The sequence below is a fragment of the Chelonia mydas genome, chromosome 1 (genome assembly GCF_015237465.2).
Source record: "Chelonia mydas isolate rCheMyd1 chromosome 1, rCheMyd1.pri.v2, whole genome shotgun sequence".
NCBI classification, from domain to species: Eukaryota; Metazoa; Chordata; order Testudines; family Cheloniidae; genus Chelonia; species Chelonia mydas.
This window is the reverse complement of record NC_057849.1, coordinates 207,187,615-207,210,242: the sequence shown is the minus strand read 5'-3', so window position 1 is coordinate 207,210,242 and position 22,628 is coordinate 207,187,615. Positions and strand designations below refer to the sequence as shown.

The following is a 22,628-nucleotide window of genomic DNA, read 5'->3' as shown; positions in this document are numbered from 1 at the left end:
ATGGCCTTGTACCTCAACAATAAACTCGTTGCTGGAGTAGCGTCCATTCATCTCGGTGCAGGAAAGGCAGAATTTCCTCTCATAGAGGGCAGCGCCATGTCTGATGTGGTATGAGACCTGGCGGAGGATCTCTTCATACACCGCAATGCTCTCCACGCCTGGGGCCAGGGGTAGAGAGAGAGATTCAGGTGTGGGGTAAGGGAGCTTCCATTCCCAAATGATCAAGGTGCACCTGACACAACACTGTTGAGCCTAAAGAAAAGTTGTGTGGGAAGGACAAACCAGGCTCATACCTAAAAGGGAGCGGAGCTAGGTGTGGCTTCCTTGAGGTGTCTGCAACCTCAAAGGGCCCAGGAAATCCCTAGTGGCTGTCATTAATGTCCAGGGAAGGTAAGGTAGGGTCCAGCAGCCACAGTCACACATGTCGGATTCCAACGCCCCACTAGGAAATGCACCTGCACACAACCAGTGGGATCCACTGCCACCCAGAGGCAACATGGGAAACACTTCTGGAATGGAGAAGTGCAGACCACAAGGGGAGGGGAGCAGAGTACAACTGAATCAAAGGAAAGGAACTCAGATCCCGCACCGCAGCGCTGTGAGCCTGGGGTAACGCCTCCCTTTCCAGACCCAGAGCCCTATCACTCAGGACACTAAGAACCAAGAGTCCAGGGAATGGATGGACAGGACAAATCCTCCCCTGGTCTCAGTCAGTGTGAAGAGGCTTCTCCATCTCTAACATCTGGCAAGCAATTCTTTTGGCTGTGACTGGCAGGAAGTGGAGGAGACAGGAAACAGGAAGTCCTGTCTGGGGGAGAGTCTACCTGTGATGGTGAAGTAGGCAGAGGTGTTGATGAGCTCCAGGCCCCGCTGCTGCAGGGATGCTCCATCCAGGATCAGGTATTCCCTCTCTGGGTCCAGGTCATCTCCCACCAGGGAGATCTCACAGCCATCCAGGTTGTGGACAATCTCATCTGACATTCGTGTGTCTGTCACTAAGAGGTATAGAGACAGGGATCAAGAGATCAAAAAAAGCAAAACCAGTGCTCAAAATGGACAGAGCTCATGATACCCACTTAATAAGAGACCTTGTCTGCATCACATCTGTGCTGCACTATGCCGTCATGCTAATTATGTCACTTTCTGTTGGCAGTTCTCACTGTGAGTGGTATCTTCCTGTCTGTCATGTTATTTGCTGGTGTGGTTGCCACTTCTTGCTTCTAATGACATTGCTTCTGCTTGCTAAAACAATTACTTCATATTCTAAGAATGAGACACTTTGGGGATTTTTAGTGACAGCACATCTTGCCTGGAATGGTTCTGTTGATACTGCAGTGTTACCAGCTCAGATACATGAGACTTTAAAAAAAAGATTCCACACAATGATCTTAAAAATGTTGGCATAACTCTTTTAAATATTCCCTTATTCAAAATGGCCACCATCTCTCATTACTTTCAATGGGGCTAAAGCCAACCTATCCTCAGTCAAGACAGTCATAATTGCATGGGGAAGTGAGGCTGCCCTAGTAAAGTGGCCACTAATCCCCATTCTTTTAAATGGAACTGAAGCCAGGCTGCCCTCAGGGAAGATGGCTATAGCTCTAGGGAGGTTGGACAGGATGCTAAGAGCAATGTAGGAAATGTGGGCAGCAGGAGGGAGGCTGAAGGAGGGAAGAAGGAGGATCCTGGGAACTACAGGCCAGTCAGCCTCACCTCAGTCCCTGGAAAAATCATGGAGCAGGTCCTCAAAGAATCAATCCTGAAGCACTTAGAGGAGAGGAAAGTGATCAGGAACAGTCAGCATGGATTCACCAAGGGAAGGTCATGCCTGACTAATCTAATCGCCTTTTATGATGAGATTACTGGTTCTGTGGATGAAGGGAAAGCAGTGGATGTATTGTTTCTTGACTTTAGCAAAGCTTTTGACACGGTCTCCCACAGCATTCTTGTCAGCAAGTTAAGGAAGTATGGGCTGGATGAATGCACTATAAGGTGGGTAGAAAGCTGGCTAGATTGTCGGGCTCAACGGGTAGTGATCAATGGCTCCATGTCTAGTTGGCAGCCGGTGTCAAGTGGAGTGCCCCAGGGGTCGGTCCTGGGGCCGGTTTTGTTCAATATCTTCATAAATGATCTGGAGGATGGTGTGGATTGCACTCTCAGCAAATTTGCGGATGATACTAAACTGGGAGGAGTGGTAGATACGCTGGAGGGGAGGGATAGGATACAGAAGGACCTAGACAAATTGGAGGATTGGGCCAAAAGAAATCTGATGAGGTTCAATAAGGATAAGTGCAGGGTCCTGCACTTAGGACGGAAGAACCCAATGCACCGCTACAGACTAGGGACCGAATGGCTAGGCAGCAGTTCTGCGGAAAAGGACCTAGGGGTGACAGTGGACGAGAAGCTGGATATGAGTCAGCAGTGTGCCCTTGTTGCCAAGAAGGCCAATGGCATTTTGGGATGTATAAGTAGGGGCATAGCGAGCAGATCGAGGGACGTGATCGTTCCCCTCTATTCGACACTGGTGAGGCCTCATCTGGAGTACTGTGTCCAGTTTTGGGCCCCACACTACAAGAAGGATGTGGATAAATTGGAAAGAGTCCAGCGAAGGGCAACAAAAATGATTAGGGGTCTAGAGCACATGACTTATGAAGAGAGGCTGAGGGAGCTGGGATTGTTTAGTCTGCAGAAGAGAAGAATGAGGGGGGATTTGATAGCTGCTTTCAACTACCTGAAAGGGGGTTCCAAAGAGGATGGCTCTAGACTGTTCTCAATGGTAGCAGATGACAGAACGAGGAGTAATGGTCTCAAGTTGCAATGGGGGAGGTTTAGATTGGATATTAGGAAAAACTTTTTCACTAAGAGGGTGGTGAAACACTGGAATGCGTTACCTAGGGAGGTGGTAGAATCTCCTTCCTTACAGGTTTTTAAGGTCAGGCTTGACAAAGCCCTGGCTGGGATGATTTAACTGGGACTTGGTCCTGCTTTGAGCAGGGGGTTGGACTAGATGACCTTCTGGGGTCCCTTCCAACCCTGATATTCTATGATTCTATGATTTGATTCTATGAAGGAGTGTGGTAGGAGACTGTGGGGTGCAGGAAGGGAATCTGAAGGGGATGCAGGAAGAGGCTGAGAAGCAAGATAACATGGTGTGGTGAAGGAGATGGGGGGATTCAGGAGAATGTGTGGTGTTAGAGGAGATTAAGGGTGACAGGGACATGTGGGGAGCAGGAGAGAGGCTAAAGAGAAGGAGGAGAAAGACTGAGGAGAGTTCAGGGCAATAGGGGTGGCAGAGTTAAAATGTAAGGTTATGGATTCTGGAAAGGGAGGTAAAGTGTGGGAGCAGATGGGGACAGGAGACTGGGAGAGGAGCACGGAGTGAGTATGTAAGCAGGAAACTGGGTGGGGTAGAGCTGAACACAGGGAAAGAAAAGAAAGAGACAGGGTTCTGAGAATACAGAGAACTGTTTCAAGTGACACCACATCCTATTTTTAAGTATGTCACTTCCCATTTAAGTTTTTCCAGTGACACTGTGTCCTATTTCTAAGCAAAATTATTTTTTGTTTCTGTGTTGGTAGTGACACCACTTCCTGTAACTAAGAGGCGTCATTTTCTGTTCTAGTGACATCATTTCCAATTTCTAAGTAACAATACTTCCTATTTTGTGTTCTCATTGCCTGTTTGTGAGTAAGCCCCTTTTCCATGTGCCCCACTCACCTGTGCCATGCCAGCTCTCATCCTTCTTGGCCTTCACCTGGTGAGAGATGGAGCAGGTGACCTGGAGGTCAGGGAACAGGGGGACCCCATCAGGGTTTTCAAAGTCTGATGCAGGATGAGCAAAGTGAGCATTACCACTCAGCAGGATCTGGGGGGCATCAGGTTGCAGGACCACCACGTAGCCTTCCACATCAGGGATAGAGACACATGATTCTTCACTGAAGCACCTGACAGAGGAACGGGACAGAGTGTTAGTACCTACACACCAATGTCTGCCAGCTTCATCCTGGAGGGGGTAACTCGCCTTTCTAGTACTGTTGGCAAGGGGTGGACCATCTTGTGACTGCCAGCTTCTAAGTGCTTCCCCACAACCTTCTGTGCTCTGCAGAGTGGTATTCTGGGAATTGCACCATTGCATTTAGAGATGGCACTGTGATGTCATCATCACCACAAGCTCCAACCCATAGGTAGAGCAAAAGCCAACAAGAGCGAATGGGGTATCCGACCAGATGCCAGTGCACAAGTGCCATTGGTGATGGCTCTGTATCCATATTATATTTATACTCCCAAAATATACTGGGACAAACTTTCCTACTTTTTTTAGGTTTATTCTTGTACATTTTGAGATTATCAACCCCGAATTAAAAAGCAACAAAGGGTAGTGAATTTTAACAATACAGTCTTGTCTGATTGGTGAGCTTAGCATGAGGTGCTACTTGCTATGAGCTACAAAGGGATACATTGTAGGATAGCACTCCAACAGATTCCCTCCAATTTGCCTGGGGGAGAGGTTCCACCTGGAGTTCCTGCACTCACTTGACAGTGGTGGTGAGCTTGAGCGGCCGGACTCCAGGCGTGGCAAAGCGCAGCGAGTTCATGTAAACCACATGCTGGATTGCGTGGTTGAACGTTTCCACATCGTCACCCTCCAGTGTGAGCAGGGACTGGGAGGGATTAACATGAACCTATGTGGGGGGGGGGGAAAGGAAAGAATGGACTGAAGAGTTCCTCGTGGATGCTTTGATTCTGGAGTAAGAGACGCAGAAGAGGAGTACAGGGAGATTCCTGGGGTGCAGCAGGAGACAGGGTGGAAGGGGAGAGTGGGGGAGGTTCATGCGAGCTGAGGAGGGGGCATACCTTCATCCCTTTGCCAAGGCTGTCAAAGTCACTGTAGTCAAGCCCCTCACGACAGGCATAGAGGCACTCAATCACCTCCCGGCTCTCCAGGCTGCCGGGGCGCATGGTGAAGCCAGCCAGGTAACCATGGAAGTAGTGGTGAATCAGCAGAGGGTCTCCTAAGGGGAACACAGGAGGAGGAGGAGGATGTGAGAGACAGAGACAGTGCGGGGGGTGGGGAGGGGAAGCAAGAGAGAGAGAGGCAACAGAGATGAAGAGAAGGAAAGTGAGAGTGTGAGGGAGACAGGAATGCAGGAGGTAAAGAGAGACAAAAGTGAGCGTGGGATGGGGAAAGACAAAGACAACAAGGAGGAGGGGTTAAGGGAAGGGGGAGAAATAAAGTCTGGGAAACCCAGATAGAAGGAAAGAGACTAAGGCAGATAAGGATGGAGAGAGTGAGAGAAGTGTCTGCCAAGACACAGAGTCCTTGACAGAGATGGTTTCCCCCACCCAGTCTTGTTTTGCTCACTGTGGTTCTCATGAGGGTGTAAAGAATGTCAAATCCCCATTAGATAATTTAGGGAGAGGTTGCATTTTCTGTGTCCCTGCTCTTCATTTCCCACACTGTCCTCAGTGACCAGCTTTAATGATCAGGAGTGGGGACTATTTTACCTGTTTCCCACAGGATAAACATATTGAGTCTCCCCAAAATAGGCTCCACTGATCCCTGCACCAGTCCTCTCATGTTCCACAGAGATCAGTATGCTGTCAAATAACAAGAGTTTTCCTCCCAGAAAAGATGGGGTGGGAGAGGGAGCTGTGTGGAACAAATGCCATGCGAGAAGCGGACGAAAGTCATGCGTGGTGGAGAAGGGGGCAATCCTCACCCCCAGTCCATACCTTGTGTAGGATCTGTGGAGTTCTCGTTCCCTCTGATTTTCTCTTTGGTTTTCTCCTCTGCAAGAGGAAAACATTCCCATCATTGACTAAGTATCAGCCTTTGGGAGCAGGTGAGTTATAAGGTCAGGAAAGACAAGAGGGCTGTGTCAGCCAGGGAAGAGAGAGACACCTGGCTGGCACACTCTGCTCAGCACTAGGCCCTTCAATAGCAAAGGCCTCACATTGCAGAGCAGGGAGGGGACAGTCAGATGGCTGACAGATGTGGAGGTGAATGTATAGGGTTTTTTCTGCCTCCCACCAATATTGACCTTATGAACTTAATGGATTGATGTTTCTTATCGATCTTAGCCAGTTCTCACAGGCCACTTAGCTTTTTCGTTTGAAAGCTAGATAATTCCAGGGGGAACTCACAGGGCAGCGGAACAATTTTTGTGGCTTACACATGGTAGGGTGCTGTGCTATAAGAGGATCTCTGTCCAAGAGGAGGCATGATTGCAAGATGGGGCTCAGTCCTGCTGTGGAGAAGACAGACTGCAGCTACATTTAGTTGACTGTAGTCCTGAGGGTTCTGAGTAGAGGGACTAGAACGGGTGGGCAAACTTTTTGGCCCAAGGGCCACATCTGGGTATGGAAATTGTATGGTGGGCCATGAATGCTCATGAAATTGAGGGTTGGGGTGTGGGAGGAGGTGAGGGCTCCAGCTCGGGGTGCGGGCTCTGGGGTGGGGCTGAGGATGGGGGGGTGGGGGTGCAGGAGGGTGCTCTGGGCTGGGACAGAGGGGCTCAGAGGGCAGGAGGGGGATCAGGGCTAGGGCACGGGGTTGGGGCACAGGAGGGAGGTAGGGGGGCAGGATCCGGGTGGTGCTTACCTCAGCAGCTCCCGGAAGTAGCATCATGTCCTCCCTCTGACTCCTACACGTAGGGGCAGCCAGGGGACTGAGCACGCTGCCCTGTCTGCAGGCGCCACCCCTGCAGCTCCCATTGGCCATGGTTCCTGATCAATGGGAGCTATGGGGGCGGTGCTTGGGGCAGGGGCAGCGTGCAGAGCCCCCTGGCTGCCCCTACCCATAGCAATCGGAAAGGGGACATGCCGCCGCTTCTGGGAGCTATGGCATGGAGCCGGGGAAGCCCTGGCCCACACTCCCCGGCGGGAGCTTGAGGGCCACATTAAAACAGCTGAAGGGCCAGATGTGGCCCCTAGGTCATCGTTTGCCCACCCCTGGACTAGAATATACCTTGCAGGAAAACAGGGAACTGGGGAAAGGAGCCTTTCATCTCCAGGGCGTTGGCTCCAATCTGGCCCCAAGTCTGTAGTGGCCTAGAGTCTTTTCCTATCTGACACCATTCACAGCCCTCCCACCCTGCCTCCCATTTGGAATGAGCTGAGGTGTCTCGGTTCAATTCCTAATGATATAGGAACCCTCATCAATGAAACCAGCGTCACTCTTGGCACTGAGTGGCCTCCTTGTTGGAAGCCTTAGCAGAGGCCAAGAACTGAATGACTACAAAGACTGAACTCCCCTCTGACCCTAGAGGGGATCCATGCAGGTGCAGGTATCCACAGGGATGCTGCCTGTACTGCCATTGCCCACTGAGTTGCACCAAGACACTGTTGGGTTGGTCCATTGGGGGGCACCACACTGGTTTTGATGCTGAGAATGCCTCTTGAGCTGGCCATAGTGCTCTCATTGCATTGGCCACTGCTTGGCATTAGGTAGAACATCTTCTGGACCCTTCTGCCTCCTCTCCAGTCCACCCCTTCGTTGGGGCAATACTGAGGGGGGGCACTCACCAGCCCGGCAGGCTCCGATCATGAGGGAAATTTCCCGCCTCGGGGGATGGATGAGGCCATTGTCATGGATGAGCGCAGGGTCATAGGACACACCATCCACATAGAGTGTGACAGTGGGGAACTCCAGGTTGAGGGCATAATGATGCCATTCATCATCACAGACCTGTGAAAGGCAGAAGGAGAGATCAGCAAGCAGAGGAAGGGAGAAAGAGAGAGACAGAGAAAGGCAGATCCTTCCTCACCTGCTCCAACTTCCACAGAAATTTGACAGGTCTCGCACTCTCCAGCAAAGGCCAATATAGGAAAGCAATTCGGCAGCCATGCACAGCCAGAGAGTAGTGAGAGTAGCCATCCTCTGCAGAGAGGGAGATGAAAGATCAAAGAAAATTCCACAAAGCACTAGCCTGGGACCCTTAGAGAGCTGGGTTAGCTTGAGCAACTGGGCTGAGATCCCACCCACTCAACACACAGGACATGAGCCTTGCACTCAGAATAGTGCAGAAGAAACCATTCCACCCCCTCTCCCTTACAATATGGTCAGGGTATCTCTCCAGGGGCTGGCTGCTCCCAGAACTTACAATGGAGCCCAGCCTGGCTGGGGAAGGGGGCAGGGAGAGAATCCCACCAGGACGGAATGGTCCATTCTAGTCTGGAGCTGGGAAGAGATTCCCATCTGGAAGGAGAGTCTATTCTGAGGGTTCATGGTGGGGAGTATCAGTCTCACAGGAAGAGGGTCTGTCTCCAGGGTGTCTCACCACTCTGCACCGTACTGCAGATTACTGTCTCCTCCTCCTTCTTGCCCTTGCCAGGCACCACAGCATGTTTCATCCACAGCGACAGGGTGAAGTGGTCACTGAGCCTCTCATGAGCACCCACCCCAATGCCCACAGGCACCTGGGCCACCTGGCTGCCATTGAACCAGTAGATGAGGCTACTGTCCTGGCTGTAATGCACTGAGAGCCGTGCCGTCCAGTTGGCCAGGGGGCTGGACACAGGCAGCAGGTCAACCTCACCTGAGGCAGCACCTACCGAGGTACAGAACGGAGATAGAGACAGATGTCAAGGCAGAGACAGACTCACAGGGACGAAGAGTAGAAGGGGCTGGGTGGAGTGTGACATGGGGTTGGGAAGGTGCCGGGGGTCTCTGAGGATGCAGAGGGGTTGCCAGCAGCTCCCCTCAGGCCAGTGGGAGATATCAGGAGAGGGACAGGGGGAGCTGCCTAGGGCTCCTTTGGTGGAAAGGATGCAGGGATTGTTCCAGTGGCTCCCCTCAGTGCTGAGGGACAGGTCCATGACTCCCCGGAAGGCAGAGGCTGCAGGAAGGTGTAGGGGGTCCTCTCCCCTCAGTGTGTGGGTAGTGTCCCATGACCCCTCTCAGTGCTGGGGGTGGGGGTGGGCCAGGTATCCCCCAGGCTCTACTTGCTGCAGGAGTTGGAAGGTCTGCATCCCTTTGGCTCCCCGTGGAGCAGGGTGAGGGAGGGTAAACCCCCCGCCACACCCTGGCTCCACTTGGGGAAGGAGTAATGCACACCACAGAGTTTGCGCAGTGACTTCTCTGAGTAGTTGTCACGATCACACCCTTTGGCCACATGGTTCGTCTGCAGCTCCACTGTAGCTTGGATGTTCCACAGCGGCTCATCGCATGTCTCCAGGTGGATGCTGGGAAACAGTGCCAGACTGCCTGCACCTGGCATGTACTCAATCCGCTTATTCCAGCCTATTGGAGGAGAGAGAGAGAGAGAAAGAGGAGTTAAGGGCCCTGCCCTGAGGCCTTCCCAGGTCAGGGCAGCTGGCACAGACCCTCCACCACTACTGATTTTCCCTGGAAATGACAGATTTTTGGCCCTTTCCACATTGAAAAGTTAACCTATCCACTGGGTTTTCTAAAGCTGGGGTCAACACAGGTGGACATTTCACAGGAGATTAGAGAGTGGGTTTTGTGTGTTTATAGCCCTGGTACTGATGGATATCACAGAGACCCTTGGATTTTTGACATCTCTCAGCCCGATTTTCAGAGGTGCTGAATCCTCCCAGCTCCTACTGACTTCAGCTGGACCTATGTGTGCTCAGCACTTCTGAAAGGCCCAAGTTGTCTCAAACTGAAGCACCCAAAATCAGTGGTCACCTAAATACAGTATTCATAATAAACACACATAAAAACTACATTAAGGTTGCAAAGCCAAGCACTCACAAGTTAGGATATGCCGGAAATTCTGCTTCCTTGTGCACATGCATTATGGCACAATCTTAAGTGACGTGATCACATACTGTTCCACAGGACCCATTTCATTCAGTGCACAGTATGGAGGGGGCTCTTTAAATAAGCAGCTATTCAGTACTTTCTTTTCTCCATGTAATTCAATATCTGACCCCAGGCCTCATTTACTGCATACTATTGAAACCCTGCTCTGAAGGCAGAATTAATTTCCTCATGGACTTTACTATGGCACTCATCACTACAGTATCTGAGCACTTCACAAACATCAATGAATTTATTTTCACAACACCCCTGTGAAACAAGGGGGTGGTATTATCCCCATTTTACAGCTGGGTGACTGAGGCACTGAGAGATTAAGGGCAAAAGTGAGCACTAATTTTGGGTGCCCAATTTGAAACACCCAATTTGTTGTTTGAAACACCAACACCAGTTTGAAAAATCAGAGTACTTAGCATTATATAGAAATGTATATGTTCAGAGCACAGTTCCCATTAAATTCAGTTGCAGCTGTGAGTACCCAGCACTTTTGCAAATCAGACCCAGGGTCTCAAGTCAGACTCCAGAAAACAAGGAACACACAATTAGTGACCACCTGTGAAAAGTCTGTTTTGCAAAGCTTTTGATACCGACTCCCACAGCATTCTTGCCAGCAAGTTAAAAAAGTATGGATTGGATGAATGGACTATAAGGTGGATAGAAAGCTGGCTAGATCAGCGGGCTCAATGAGTAGTGGTCAATGGCTCAATGTCTAGTTGGCAGCCAGTATCAAGCGTAGTGCTCCAAAGGTTTTGTTTGACATCTTCATTAATGATCTGGATGATGAGATGGATTGCACCCTCAGCAAGTTCGCAGATGATACTACGCTGGAGGGTAGGGATAGGGTCCAGAGAGACCTAGCCAGATTGGAGGATTGGGCCAAAAGAAATCTGATGAGGTTCAACAAGGACAAGTGCAGAGTCCTACACTTAGGTTGGAAGAATCCCATGTACTGCTACAGGCTGGGGACTGACTGGCTAAGTGGCAGTTCTGCAGAAAAGGACCTGGGGATTATAGTGGACAAGAAGCTGGATATGCCGTTAGCCAAGAAGGCTAAAGGCATATTGGGCTGCATTAGTAGGCGCATTGCCAGCAGATTGAGGGAAGTGATTATTCCCCTCTATTCGACACTGGTGAAGCCACATCTGGAGTACTGCATCCAGTTTTGGGCCCCCCACTACAGAAAGGATGTAGACACATTGGAGAGAGTCCAACGGAGGGCAACAAAAATGATTAGGGGGCGGGGCACATGACTTATGAGGAGAGGCTGAGGGAACTGGTCTTATTTAGTCTGCAGAAGAGAAGAGTGAGGGGGGATTTGATAGCAGCCTTCAACTACCTGAAGGGGGGTTCCCAAAGAAGATGGAGCTAGGCTGTTTTCAGTTGTGGCAGATGACAGAACAAGAAGCAATGGTCTCAAGTTGCAGTGGGGGAGGTCTAGGTTGGATATTAGGAAAAACTATTTCACTTGCAGGATGGGGAAGCACTGGGATGGGTTACCTAGGGAGGTGGTGGAATTTCCATCGTTAGATGTTTTTAAGGCCCGGCTTGATAAAGCCCTTGCTGGGATGATTTATTTGCTTTGAGCAGGCGGCTGGACTAGATGACCTCCTGAGGTCTCTTCCAACCCTAATCTTCTATGAAGTGATTTGCCCAGTATCACAGAGGCATTCTGTGGCAGAGGCAGGCATAGAATCCAATTCTCCAGGGCAGCCTTAACCATGAGACCCTCTTTTCTCTTCCTGCAACTCCCTGCTTCCTTCAGTACATGCCTTCCAATTTCTGCAACAAATGAGGCAAGGGTCCTACAGACAACAGCCCTCTTCCCTACACAGCCCTGATTTATCTCAGATGATGACCAATTCTGTGTTCTGAATAAGGCAGGGGTTCTATAGAAAAAAAAAAGAAAAAGAAAAAAAGAGTAAGTGATCACAGAATTAAAGACTATTCTAATGCAACCTTAATACTGCCATTTCCTAACTTCTGAGTGAGACTTTGCAGACAATGTTCTTTTAACATAGGGTTTTTTTTAATGTAATTTCCTAGGTTTTTAAAAAAGAAAACTGAATACACAGAATATGATTACACATGATGGAATTTGACACCCTTATGGCTCCTCAGCAGGGTTGGAAACTTTAGATCCAACACAAAGACCCCTGCCACTTGAGCTAACGGAGTAACTGAGAGCAATAGTAGGTTGTTATCCTCTGTGTGGACCAGAACTAGAGCGGCGTGGGACACTCTGCCAGTGGGTTTACCAGGTATTTGCTGACAGCTGAGGAATGGTGAGACTCTGAGATCTTGGGTTCCATTCAAGGCTCTGGATGAGAGTGTACTCTAGTGGGCACTGACTCTTCTGTCTGTTCCCCCTCAGACTTGACCCCTTCTGCCCCATTCCTTCCAACTTGTCCCAATCCCAGTCCTGTCTCTACTGGCTCCTTGTCCCAGTCCCATTTTCCTCTCCTAATCAGTCCCAGTCTCCAATTGTCAGGCTTCTGATTCCAGTCCCAAGCTTCTTGTCCAGTAAATTCTAGCCTCACCCCTTCAGACTCCCCATCCCAGTCCCAGCCTACCCATGCTCCCAGTCTCCTTGCCCTGCCAATCCAAGTCTTCCCTCAGCTCCTCATCCAATCTCAGTTTTCCCTCTCCACCACCTCCAAATTTCCCTCCCATGGCTCCCAGACCTAGTCTCATTGCCCAGCCAGTCCCAGTCTCTGCTTACCTCTGGCTCCCAGCTTTCAATCTCTGCCCCCTGATGGCCTCCAGTCCTAACCTCTGCCCCACCCCACCCAGCATCTTATCCCAGTCTACTCCCCCAGCAGCACCCCAGGTCCAGCTTTTGTACCTTCTGCATTTGAATCAGATGGCTTCCTCCTCCATGCTGCCTAGTGCCAGCACAGGGTGGGAGTGACTGAGACCACAGGTGACACAGGCTTCCTGTTCTCAGTTCCAGTGTCCAGCCCCACCCCCCCTGGAGTAGCAATTACAAGGAAAGTCTGGTGTGCCCCTGTAGCCCTGGACTGGATGGAACATGCTCAGTCATTCTGTGGAGATGGCACATGCACTCTGGTCAGGACTAAGGTGACCAGATGTCCGGTTTTCGACTGGAACACCTGGTCAAAAAGGGATCCGCGCCGTTAAAAATCCAGTCCGTGGTGCTGCAGGGCCCAGGCAGGCAGCCTGCGTTAGCCCCACTGCACTGCTGACTGCGAGCCACCTGAGGTAAGCCCGTGCCCCAACTCTGAGCCCCTACCATCTGCCCCAGCCCTGAGCCCCCCACAAACTCCCCCTCCTGCACCCTGAACCCCTCATCCCCGGCCCCACCCCAGAGCCTGCAGCCCCATTTAGAGCCCTCACCCTCTCCCACACCCCAACCCCCTGCCTCAACCTAGTGAAAGTGACTGAGCAAGTCACAGAGGGATGGGGGAATATAGTGAACGGGGGCAGGGCCTTGGGGAAGGGGCGGGGCAAGGGTGTTTGGTTTTGTGCCAATAGAAAGTTGGCAATCCTAGTCAGCACTAGGAGCTGGGAGAGGGTGGAGCATGCTCAGTGCGGATGGGGTCTTTGGAGATTTTAGCTGTTAAACTCCAGTAAGTCTGTGCTGAGCATGAGCAAACTGTGATTTTTCAAAGCCTTATAACTTGGCCAGATCTGGTTGGGTTTTCACAGGGACAGCAAAAGGCACATCCAGTGATGAGCTGGAGCCAGTTTGCACCGGTTAAATTTAGAAGCCCTTTTAGAACCGGTTGACCCCCGAGGGACAACCGGTTCTAAAAGGGCTTCTAAATTTAACAACTGGCCAAAAGTGGCACCTTAGGCACTGACTCTGTGGGTGCTCCAGGGCTGGAGCACCCACAGGGAAAATTTGATGGGTGCAGAGCACTCAGCGGCAGCTCCCCGCCCCACCCCACACCCGGCCCCAGCTCACCTCTGCTCCACCTCTGCCTCCTCCCCTGAACACGCCGCCCTGCTCTGCTTCTCCGCCCCCACCCTCCCCCCCCCGGCTTCCCGCAAATCAGCTGATTCGTGGGAAGCCGGGGGGGGCTGAGAAGCAGGCAGCGGCTTCGCACTCAGGCCCAGGGAGGCGGAGCGGAGGTGAGCTGGGGTGGGGAGGCATGAGGAGGGCCGCCTGTGCCGCAGAAGATAACCCGGGAGGGGGCGCGCAGGGGAACCGCTCCCCGCCCCAGCTCACCTCTGCCTCCTGGGCCTGAGTGCGAAGCTGCCGCCTGCTTCTCAGCCCTCCCAGGCTTCCCACACGAACAGCTGATTCGCGGGAAGCCGGGGGAGGGGGCGGAGAAGCAGAGCGGGGCGGTGCATTCAGGGGAGGAGAAGGACCGGAGGTGAGGTGAGCTGGGGCCGGACAGCTGCCGGTGGGTGCTCTGCACCCACCAAATTTTCCCCGTGGGTGCTCCAGCCCCAGAACACCCACAGAGTCAGCGCCTAAGGCGCCACTTTTGATGTGATCAGTGGGGGGAGCGGCCGCTCCCCCTGCTCCCCCCCCAGCTACGCTCCCCTACCCCTAGGAGCCAGAGGGACCTGCCAGATGCTTCCTGGGAGCTGCCCCAGATAAGCACCACCAGGACTCCCCACCTCGCCCCCCGGCAGGTCCCTCTGGCTCTTAGGGGCGGGGTGGGCACTCACTATGGTGGCCCATGAGACCCTCCTGCCCAGTTCTGGGGGCAGTCAGGGGACAGGGGATGGGGGTGGATGGGGCAGGGATCTGGGGGGGGCATCAAGGAATGCTGGGTGTTGGATGGGGCAGGAGTCCCTGGGGGGCGGGGTGGGCCACAACCCCCTCGTGGGGTGAGGAGGGAACCGGTTGTTAAGATTTTGGCAGCTCATCACTGGGCACATCCCTGACACAATGGCCACTCCCTGGCAAATTTCAATCCTTACTCCAAAGCACAGGGGCTCTAGAACTGTCCAAAGTAAAGGTCACTAGAATTTTTTAAAACGTATTTGGAAATGGCTGAAATTAAAAAAAAAAAATTCAAGCGGAGGCAGGCAACAGGCATGGGAAATTTCAGCCCTAACAGTTAAAGTTTCGCAAAGTTATAAGAAACTGAAAACAGGGTCATATAATGGGTAGCATTGGGCAACCTTAATAATAGACCAGCCCCACCTATAATATGGCACCTGGCAAACACTCAAGACTTCCCACAGATGCAAGCAGGGATCTCCCCACACTGGTGTTTGTTACCCCATAGCTTTGTAATAGGATGACAGCACATGGGTCTGATGAGTTTGCCTGTAGTTAAGCAAATACATGAAAATTTGTACACATTTGCAATCAGCTTTGTGTTTGTCTGAAGATGTTGGTGGGTAAGGTGAAAGGTCAGAGGTTAGGATCTTTACACTATCATGGCAGATTAGGGTCAGGGGAGAGTCTTAACACTGCATGGGTTTGGGGAGACGAAGGAAGGGTGAAAGGGGAAGGTATAGAGGAAGAGTTAGGGTATGAGAAGGAAGGGGATAGGGTGACAGGGTAGGATTATGTTGGTATGGGTGGGGTAGCTGGGCCATGATGGGAGGGGCTAGGGGTGAGAAGGAAGTCAAGGTGAGAGCTGAGTGGGAGAGGAGGCTTCATACCCTGCCAGCTGGGTTTGCAGGTGGGCTTCACTTGGATCTCCACTTCGGCATCATCAGATGCTCGCTTCTTGCCACAATCGTAGGCTGTGACTGTGAACTTGTATAGGTGCTCTCCACTGTATTGCAGCTTCTCTGTGTTCTCAATGTTCCCTAGTAGAGAGAGAGAGAGAGACAGGTATTGGGGGGAGGGATAGCTCAGTGGTTTGAGCATTGACCCAGGCTTGTGAGTTCAACCCTTGAGGGGGCCATTTAGGGATGTGTGGCAAAAATTGGGGATTGGTCTTGCTTTGAGCAGGGGGTTGGATTAGATGACTTCCTGAGGTCCCTTCCAACCCTGATATTCTATGATTCTATGAGGGGGAGCAGAGAGACTGAGACAGAGAGAGAAAGACAAGAGTCAAGAGACAGGGAAAGAGAAAAAGAAGGGAGAGGAAGACAGAGTGAGAAAGAAACAGAAATGCACATTAGCAGAACATTGCTCCATTTCCCCACTCACAATGCATAAGGAGAGTCTCATTCTAAAATAAGGTTTATTGTTGAGCCATCACAATAACAAACACGGCAGAACCAAAAAGTTATGTCATCATGCAATGTCATTTTGTTGTGCTCTGTAACATGCTGAAACACTTCTGAACACAAAAGGGTTGCTGTCTCTACTCCAAGGTAGATGGCTGGAGGAATGTAAGGAAAGCTAAAAGGATCACACAGCACACATACATGGAGGAATGGACCAGGCAGAGGTGGCAGGGGGCACATGGAGTGAACTGTGGTCTCAGAGGGATACAGAGGCAGGTTCTCACCATCATTGTCAATCAGGAAGGGGATGTTCGGGGTGAGGATCTCATAATAGCAAATCTGGCTGTATTGGGGGGAGCAGTCTCCGTCAATGGCCTCCACCCGCAGGATGTGGTCATAGAGTTTCCCCTCGGTCACCGTCACACGGTATAACTTCTCCACAAAGACCGGAGCAAACTCATTCACGTCATTCACCCGCACGTGCACGGTGGCCCTGATGGAGACAGAGATGAATAAGCAGCTGATTGATGAGGCAGTGATAGAGGAAGCAAGAGACCAGATCAGGGAATGAAACCTAGTCTTCCGCAAGACAGACCAAGGCACTGATCCCTAGGGGGTGCCAGCCGCATCCCAGCACTCAAAGAATTAAAGTCCAGGACAGGGAATGAGATTTGGGTCTCCACACAGCAGCACTGACCTCTAGGGAGCTCTGGGCCAGCCTCTCTCATGAGAGAGAGACTGGGATGGAAATTGGCTGAAACTATAGCAAAGAACAGAATTGTCAGACACATAGATGAACATGATTTGTTGGGGAAGAGTCAACACAGCTTTTGTAAAGGGAAATCATGCCTCACCAATCTATTAGAATTATTTGAGGAGGTCAACAAACATGTGGACAAGGGTGATCCAGTGGATACAATGCACTTGGACTTTCAGAAAGCCTTTAACTAGGTCCCTCACCAAAGGCTCTTAAGCAAAGTAAGTTGTCATGGGATAAGAGGGAAGGTCCTCTCATGGATCAATAACTGGTTAAAAGACAGGAAACAAAGGGTAGGAACAAAGGGTCAGTTTTCACAGTGGAGATAGGTAAGTAGCAGTATCCCCCAAGGATTTGTATTGGGACCAGTGCTGTTCAACATATTCACAAATAATCTGGAAAAGGGGTAAAGAGTGAGGTGGCAAAATGATGAGGTCTAAATTAACACTCAGGAAAGAGATCTTGGACTCACTGTGGATAGTTCTCTGGAAACATTCGCTCAATGTGCATCAGCAGTCAAAAAAGCTAACAAAATGTTAGGAACCATTAGGAAAGGGATAGATAATAAGACAGAAAATATCATAATGCCTCTATATAAATCCATGGTATGCCCACATCTTGAGTAGTGTGTGCAGTTCTGGTCACCCCATCTCAAAAAGATATATTAAAATTGGAAAAAGTGCAGAGAAGGGCAACAAAAATTATTAGGGGTATGGAACAGCTTCCATATGAGGAGAGATTAAAATAACTGGGACTATTCAGCTTGGAAAAGAGATGACTAAAGGGGGATATGATAAAGATCTATAAAATCATGAATGGTGTTGAGAAAGTGATTAAGGAAGTATTATTTGCTCCTTCACATAATGCAAGAATCAGGGGTCACCCAATGAAATTAATAGGCAGCAGGTTTAAAACAAACATAAGGAAATGCTTTTTCACGCAATGTGCAGTCAACCTGTGGAACTCATTGCCAGGGGATGTTGTTAAGGCTAAAACTGTAATGGAGTTTAAAAAAGAATTATATAAGTTCATAGAGGATAGGTCCATCAATGGCTGTTAGCCAAGATGGTCACGCATGCAACCCCATACTCTGGGTATCCCTAAAACTCTGACTACCAGAATCTGGGACTGGACGACAATGGATGGATCACTTGATAAATTTGCCCTGTTCTGTTCATTCCCTCTGAGCATCTAGCACCTGCCACTGTCGGAAGACAGGTTCTGGGCCTAGATGGCCCATTGGTCTGATCCTGTATGGCCATTCTTATGTTCTTAGTAATGTAACCTGAGGGTCCGGCCTATACAGCAGCACAAAGCACTGACCCCTAGGACACAGCTCTCAGACATCTCTCGTTTCATAGGTGTCACTCATTTTAGCCCCATAGTTACTGACAGTCTACACACACTTGGTGTCCCCTCACTTTTATTATTGGCAATGATTGGCATAAAAAATGCAGACTGGTGAACTGGAGGTTCTAGAAAGAGTTCTTCACACTGGAGGAAAGAATCCCACAGCAGTTTTAGTTTCCTGCATGAATCATTTGTGTCCCTGTCCCCCTCACATTGGATCTCTGTGATACACTGAATGCCCCATTTGGGCTTTGGCAGGTTAAGAGGTAGGCTCCAGCCACCACAGCCCCCCACTCCTGCCTCACTTGTGGGATTTCTTGGTGTTGGTCCCATCAGGTCCCTCTCCACAGTCGTATGCCTGGATGGTGAAGGTGTGTTCCTTGTGTGCTTCACAGTCCATCGGCTCCTTGGCCCGGATCAGCCCCTCACCCGTGGCCTTGTCCAGGATCACAGCTTCAAAGGGCACCCCTGCCCCATGGATCCGGAAGCCACATATCTCACCTGGTGGCCCCCAGAGCAGGGGAGGAGAGGGAGAGAGACAGAAAGGGGAAGAGGAACAGGCCAATGAGGACAGCAAGGAGTTACCTTCCCCTGCCACCCAGTCCTTGCCCATCCACACCACACCTCACCATCTCTCTGCAACTTGTCCCTCTTCCAAACTTGTCAGCTTGGAAAAGAGACAACTAAGGAGGGATATGATAGAAGTCTATAAAATCTTGACAGGTATGGAGAAAGTAAATAAGGAAGTGTTATTTACTCCTTCTCATAACACAAGAACCAAATGAAATTAACAGGCAGCAGGTTTAAAACAAACAAAAGGAAGTATTTTTTCATAAAACGCAGAGTCAGTCCGTGGAACTCTTTGACGGAGGATGTTGTGAAGACCAAGACTATAACAGGGTTCAAAAAAGAACTAGATAAGTTCATGGAGGATAGGTCAATCAATGGCTATTAGCCAAGATGGGCTGGGATGGTGTCCCTAACCTCTGTTTGCCAGAAGCTGGGAATGGCGACAGGGGATGGATCAATTGATGATTACCCGTTCTATTCATTCCCTCTGGGGCATCTGGCATTGTCCATTGTCGGAAGACAGGATACTGGGCTAGATGGACCTTTGGGCTGACCCATTATGGCCGTTCTTATGTCCCCCCCACCACCATTTCATCTTGAGAACACCCCTTTCCTTTCTCCCTCACCCATTCCCTTCTTATGCTCTCACTTTTATCTCCCTGCATGTGGATTCATGCTTGCCTCATGGCTTCTTTATGCCATTGCTGGCACCCGTTACGTGGGTAGATCACCTTCTGCAGAAGCCCCCGGTACAGGGCATTCCTAGGGGAAGCAGGAGTCTTGCCCAGGGTGTTCCTGGCTTTGTGAAAGGCTCCCAGGGCCACAGGCAACTGATGCATGTTAGGGCAGCCCATACACTGTTCTAACCTGCACTGGGGCCCTTGCCAGAGGTGCTGTAAAGTCCCTGTGCTGAGCGACAATCCAATCCTCTCTCTCTTTCTGATTCTGTCCGCCCCATCTCCTCTACCCCAAGCCTGTTACCCAGATACCTGCATAGAGCAATGGTGCATCCTTGTCCAGAGCAAATAGCGGTGGGTTGAGCAGGACTGTGTTATCATTCTCCATGACGATGCCCTGGTATTCAGCCTCAATCCAGGGTTTGTGCTTGTTTGCTGAGGGGGTTTGGGGGTACAGGAAGAGGAGGATATGAACAAGTTAGCCACAATCATAGAGCTAATGGCTCCCTAGATGCAGGCTGGGGGCACCACGCTCAACCCTGAAATAAAGGGGGCCCAAAGTAGGCTGATAAGGGGTAGGGAGGGATAGTTCCACTCTATGTGGCTCTGGAGAGCTTCCACTGGGAATACTGTGCTCTGTCCTGGGGCCCTCATTCCTAGGAGGGAGCTCAGACAAGAGCCACAGCAACTCTCCAGAGGCTGGAGGAGTCAAGTTCTGAGGAGAGATTCGAAGAACTAAATCCCACCCTGCCCCCAGGTTAATAAAGTCATTATTAAAGGACAGAGCCGCCCTTAGGGTCTCCATAGGGAATATTCCCGAGGAGCAACCTGACCACTTCTGCCCCACCTCTTTGTGGGGCCAGGGTTTGAAGGGCTCCAGAATAGATATTTTGTGCTGCTCTCTCCATGCATATGTCCCACTCCATGAGTCCCTTTCTCCTTCATCCCTGGCTCCATGGTATGTCCCATATTCCCTTGGCCCCTCCTTGTTGCCCGAAGTATTAATCTCGTTGGCTGGAGCCTGGCCAGACTCAGCTTCGAGACAGCAGCCAACAGGAGGCTCTGAAAAATGTCACAGGCCCAGAAATAGCAAATTAATCTTTATCACACAAGCTCCGGGGCAGGGAAAGAGAGAAAGGAGGAGGAAGGGAGTGAGAGGGAGAAGGAAAATCATTACAAATGAACACTTCCTCCCCACCATCCAATCCCTGCTGAATGGGTCTCAGGGATTATAATGCAATGGCCTAGTTTCAACCCCCATCTCCCAGCTAATCCTACCCCACCCCCTGTCCAGGGAGACAAGGATACAGTCACACCCAGGCAATGCTCGACCACACAGCATGGGCTCAGAGGGGTTGGGGAAAAGGATACAGAGCCTTTCACCTCAAGGGCACCATTTCTAATATAGGGGTCCTTTCCTGCAGCAGAGCTCTGCCTTGCACCATGTTGGGGCATTGGGATCAGTCCTGATTCAGCGTGACCCCTATAAGAGTCAGCCACTCATTTCCACAGATCAGAATTGAGATGCATTGGCAGAGCTGTGTGTAGCAAGTCCAGGACTCAGGCAGCAAGCAGGGCTCCAGGTCAGGACTAAGGTGCATCAGAAGGGGACATCCAGCCTGCGTAGCAGGAAAGGCCGTGGGTTGGGATTTATATCTCACCATATTGATTAATGCTGCATTGTGTTGAAACCCAGAGAAACATCCATTGTCCCTTTATTCTCATCAGTATGCAAAGGGACCCCCTCCTGTGTGCAATTCCATACCTCACCATACCCTCCCACAGAAAAGCCCCGATCCCGTTCCACTCTGAGCCAGGTTCTGATTTATAAACTATGTAATAGAGGTGGGAATAGATGGCTGTAAATACCAGGTACGCCCCGTTGCTGGGGCAACAAGCTGATGGCGGAGGGATAAATCTTGACTGTATCCGTCCCTCAATTGGAAGGCACCGGGGTGATTTCTTGGGAGGGGAGTCTCCAGGGATCATGGGAAGATTTGGGGGCAGAGGAAGGCCCTTGCCACCTCCAAGAAAGATCCCATGAGAGGTAAAGACACTTGTTAAAGGCAGATGCAAGGGGAAATGGAGGACACTTAGCCCAAGGGGGCTCTGATCCATGATTGTGCCCCTAGGTGCTACCACAGTACAAATAATAATAATAATAATAATAATTAATAATAAGGGGGTTATCCCCTCCAAAACTGATACACACATAGCTCTGCACCCAGTAACCAGAACCAGCTTTGCATCTTCCGATGGGGAGCGAAGGGGCCCAGAACTCCCGGTTCCTAGGCATCCCTTCTGCCCCCTTGTATGCTACTCTGCCCTATTAAATTATTCTCTCTCTCTCCCCATCTGTGCCTACAGCCATAGATCTTGTAACCTCTCTCTCTGTATGTGTTTTTGGACAACATCCATGCTCAGAATGTATGAGCTCTAGGTTGGTATCCCCATATTTAGCACATAAAATACTCTTGCTCTTATATGCAACTCACATAGGTTACATATTTCCATTTAAATCAATCAAATAGACAGATGCTGGAAGGACAATTCTAGGATCAAAGGATGGAGATAGAGGCATGTTGTGTGGTGCTGGATAGCTCAATTATTTTACGTGTTGTATTTCAACAGACAGAAACAAAAAGCAAGGTACTTACAGCCAGAGAGCTGAAATAAAGGAAGGATATGTGGGGAGAGAAAGAATTGAAGAACTAAACTCGGAGGAAGAAAGAACTAGGCGACCTGAGAACGTGAGAAAGAGCTGGAAAGAGCGAGGGAGACAGAGAAGAAAAGTGGGTAACAGAACTAGAGTGACAATGTGAACAGGAACCGGAGCAATGAACAGAGAGAACCAGGGATCCTGCAGAGCGCTCAGCACCAAGCTGGGAGCTGGAGACACCGCCATGCCAGGAGCTGGATCTGATGAGCTGATCGCAGCTGCGTGTCATCTCTTGACATGACTGGAAAGCAGATGGCTCCCGAGCGCTGCGCTCCAGCCCACAATCCGGAGGGACCCCTCATCCCCCTGGGACACCCGGCCCTGGGGGGCTTCCGCTCACCTTTGTTGCAGAAACTGCTGGCCAGCAAGGCACATAGGAAGAAAAGGGAGACGACGGGCGGCGGGTAGCCCATCCTGGAAGCCGGCTCCCTCCTGCTCCGTGGTGATGTGCAGCCGCCCCTCTGTGCTCTCACTCCTCTCAGGCTTCTGTGGGGCGGAGGGCAGGGTGTTGAGCCGCAGAGCTCTGAGCAGGTGGCCGGCTGGTCTCGCAGCCCCTCGGAGCGGGGAGGGAGGGATGGATGGAGCGAGCTCGCACTGCTCCGCTCCCTGCCCCAGCCCACCCCCTCTACTGCAGCATGATGTCAGCAGAGCCCAGCACTGACTGATGGGCG

The 22,628-nt window shown here is 50.8% G+C and overlaps 1 protein-coding gene across 2 annotated transcripts in view; it reads right to left on the bottom strand.

Moving 5' to 3' along the window:
* Positions 1–22,628, bottom strand: part of CLSTN3 (calsyntenin 3) — a 26,151-nt gene extending 3,523 nt beyond the window's left edge. Inside the window, exons 1-15 of one of the 2 annotated variants that reach the window (XM_007072331.4) lie at positions 22,298–22,628; positions 19,551–19,673; positions 18,297–18,492; positions 16,169–16,377; positions 15,369–15,518; positions 9,057–9,242; positions 8,281–8,550; positions 7,768–7,880; positions 7,526–7,688; positions 5,735–5,791; positions 4,856–5,013; positions 4,535–4,683; positions 3,719–3,945; positions 825–995; positions 13–158 (exon numbers count right to left, since the gene is read on the bottom strand). In XM_007072331.4, coding sequence (XP_007072393.1) covers positions 13–158; positions 825–995; positions 3,719–3,945; positions 4,535–4,683; positions 4,856–5,013; positions 5,735–5,791; positions 7,526–7,688; positions 7,768–7,880; positions 8,281–8,550; positions 9,057–9,242; positions 15,369–15,518; positions 16,169–16,377; positions 18,297–18,492; positions 19,551–19,673; positions 22,298–22,370 — 2,391 coding nt within the window. In that variant the 5' untranslated portion in view covers positions 22,371–22,628. The remainder of the gene's footprint in view (positions 1–12; positions 159–824; positions 996–3,718; positions 3,946–4,534; positions 4,684–4,855; positions 5,014–5,734; positions 5,792–7,525; positions 7,689–7,767; positions 7,881–8,280; positions 8,551–9,056; positions 9,243–15,368; positions 15,519–16,168; positions 16,378–18,296; positions 18,493–19,550; positions 19,674–22,297) is intronic. The other variant, XM_037911171.2, reaches the window with a different exon arrangement.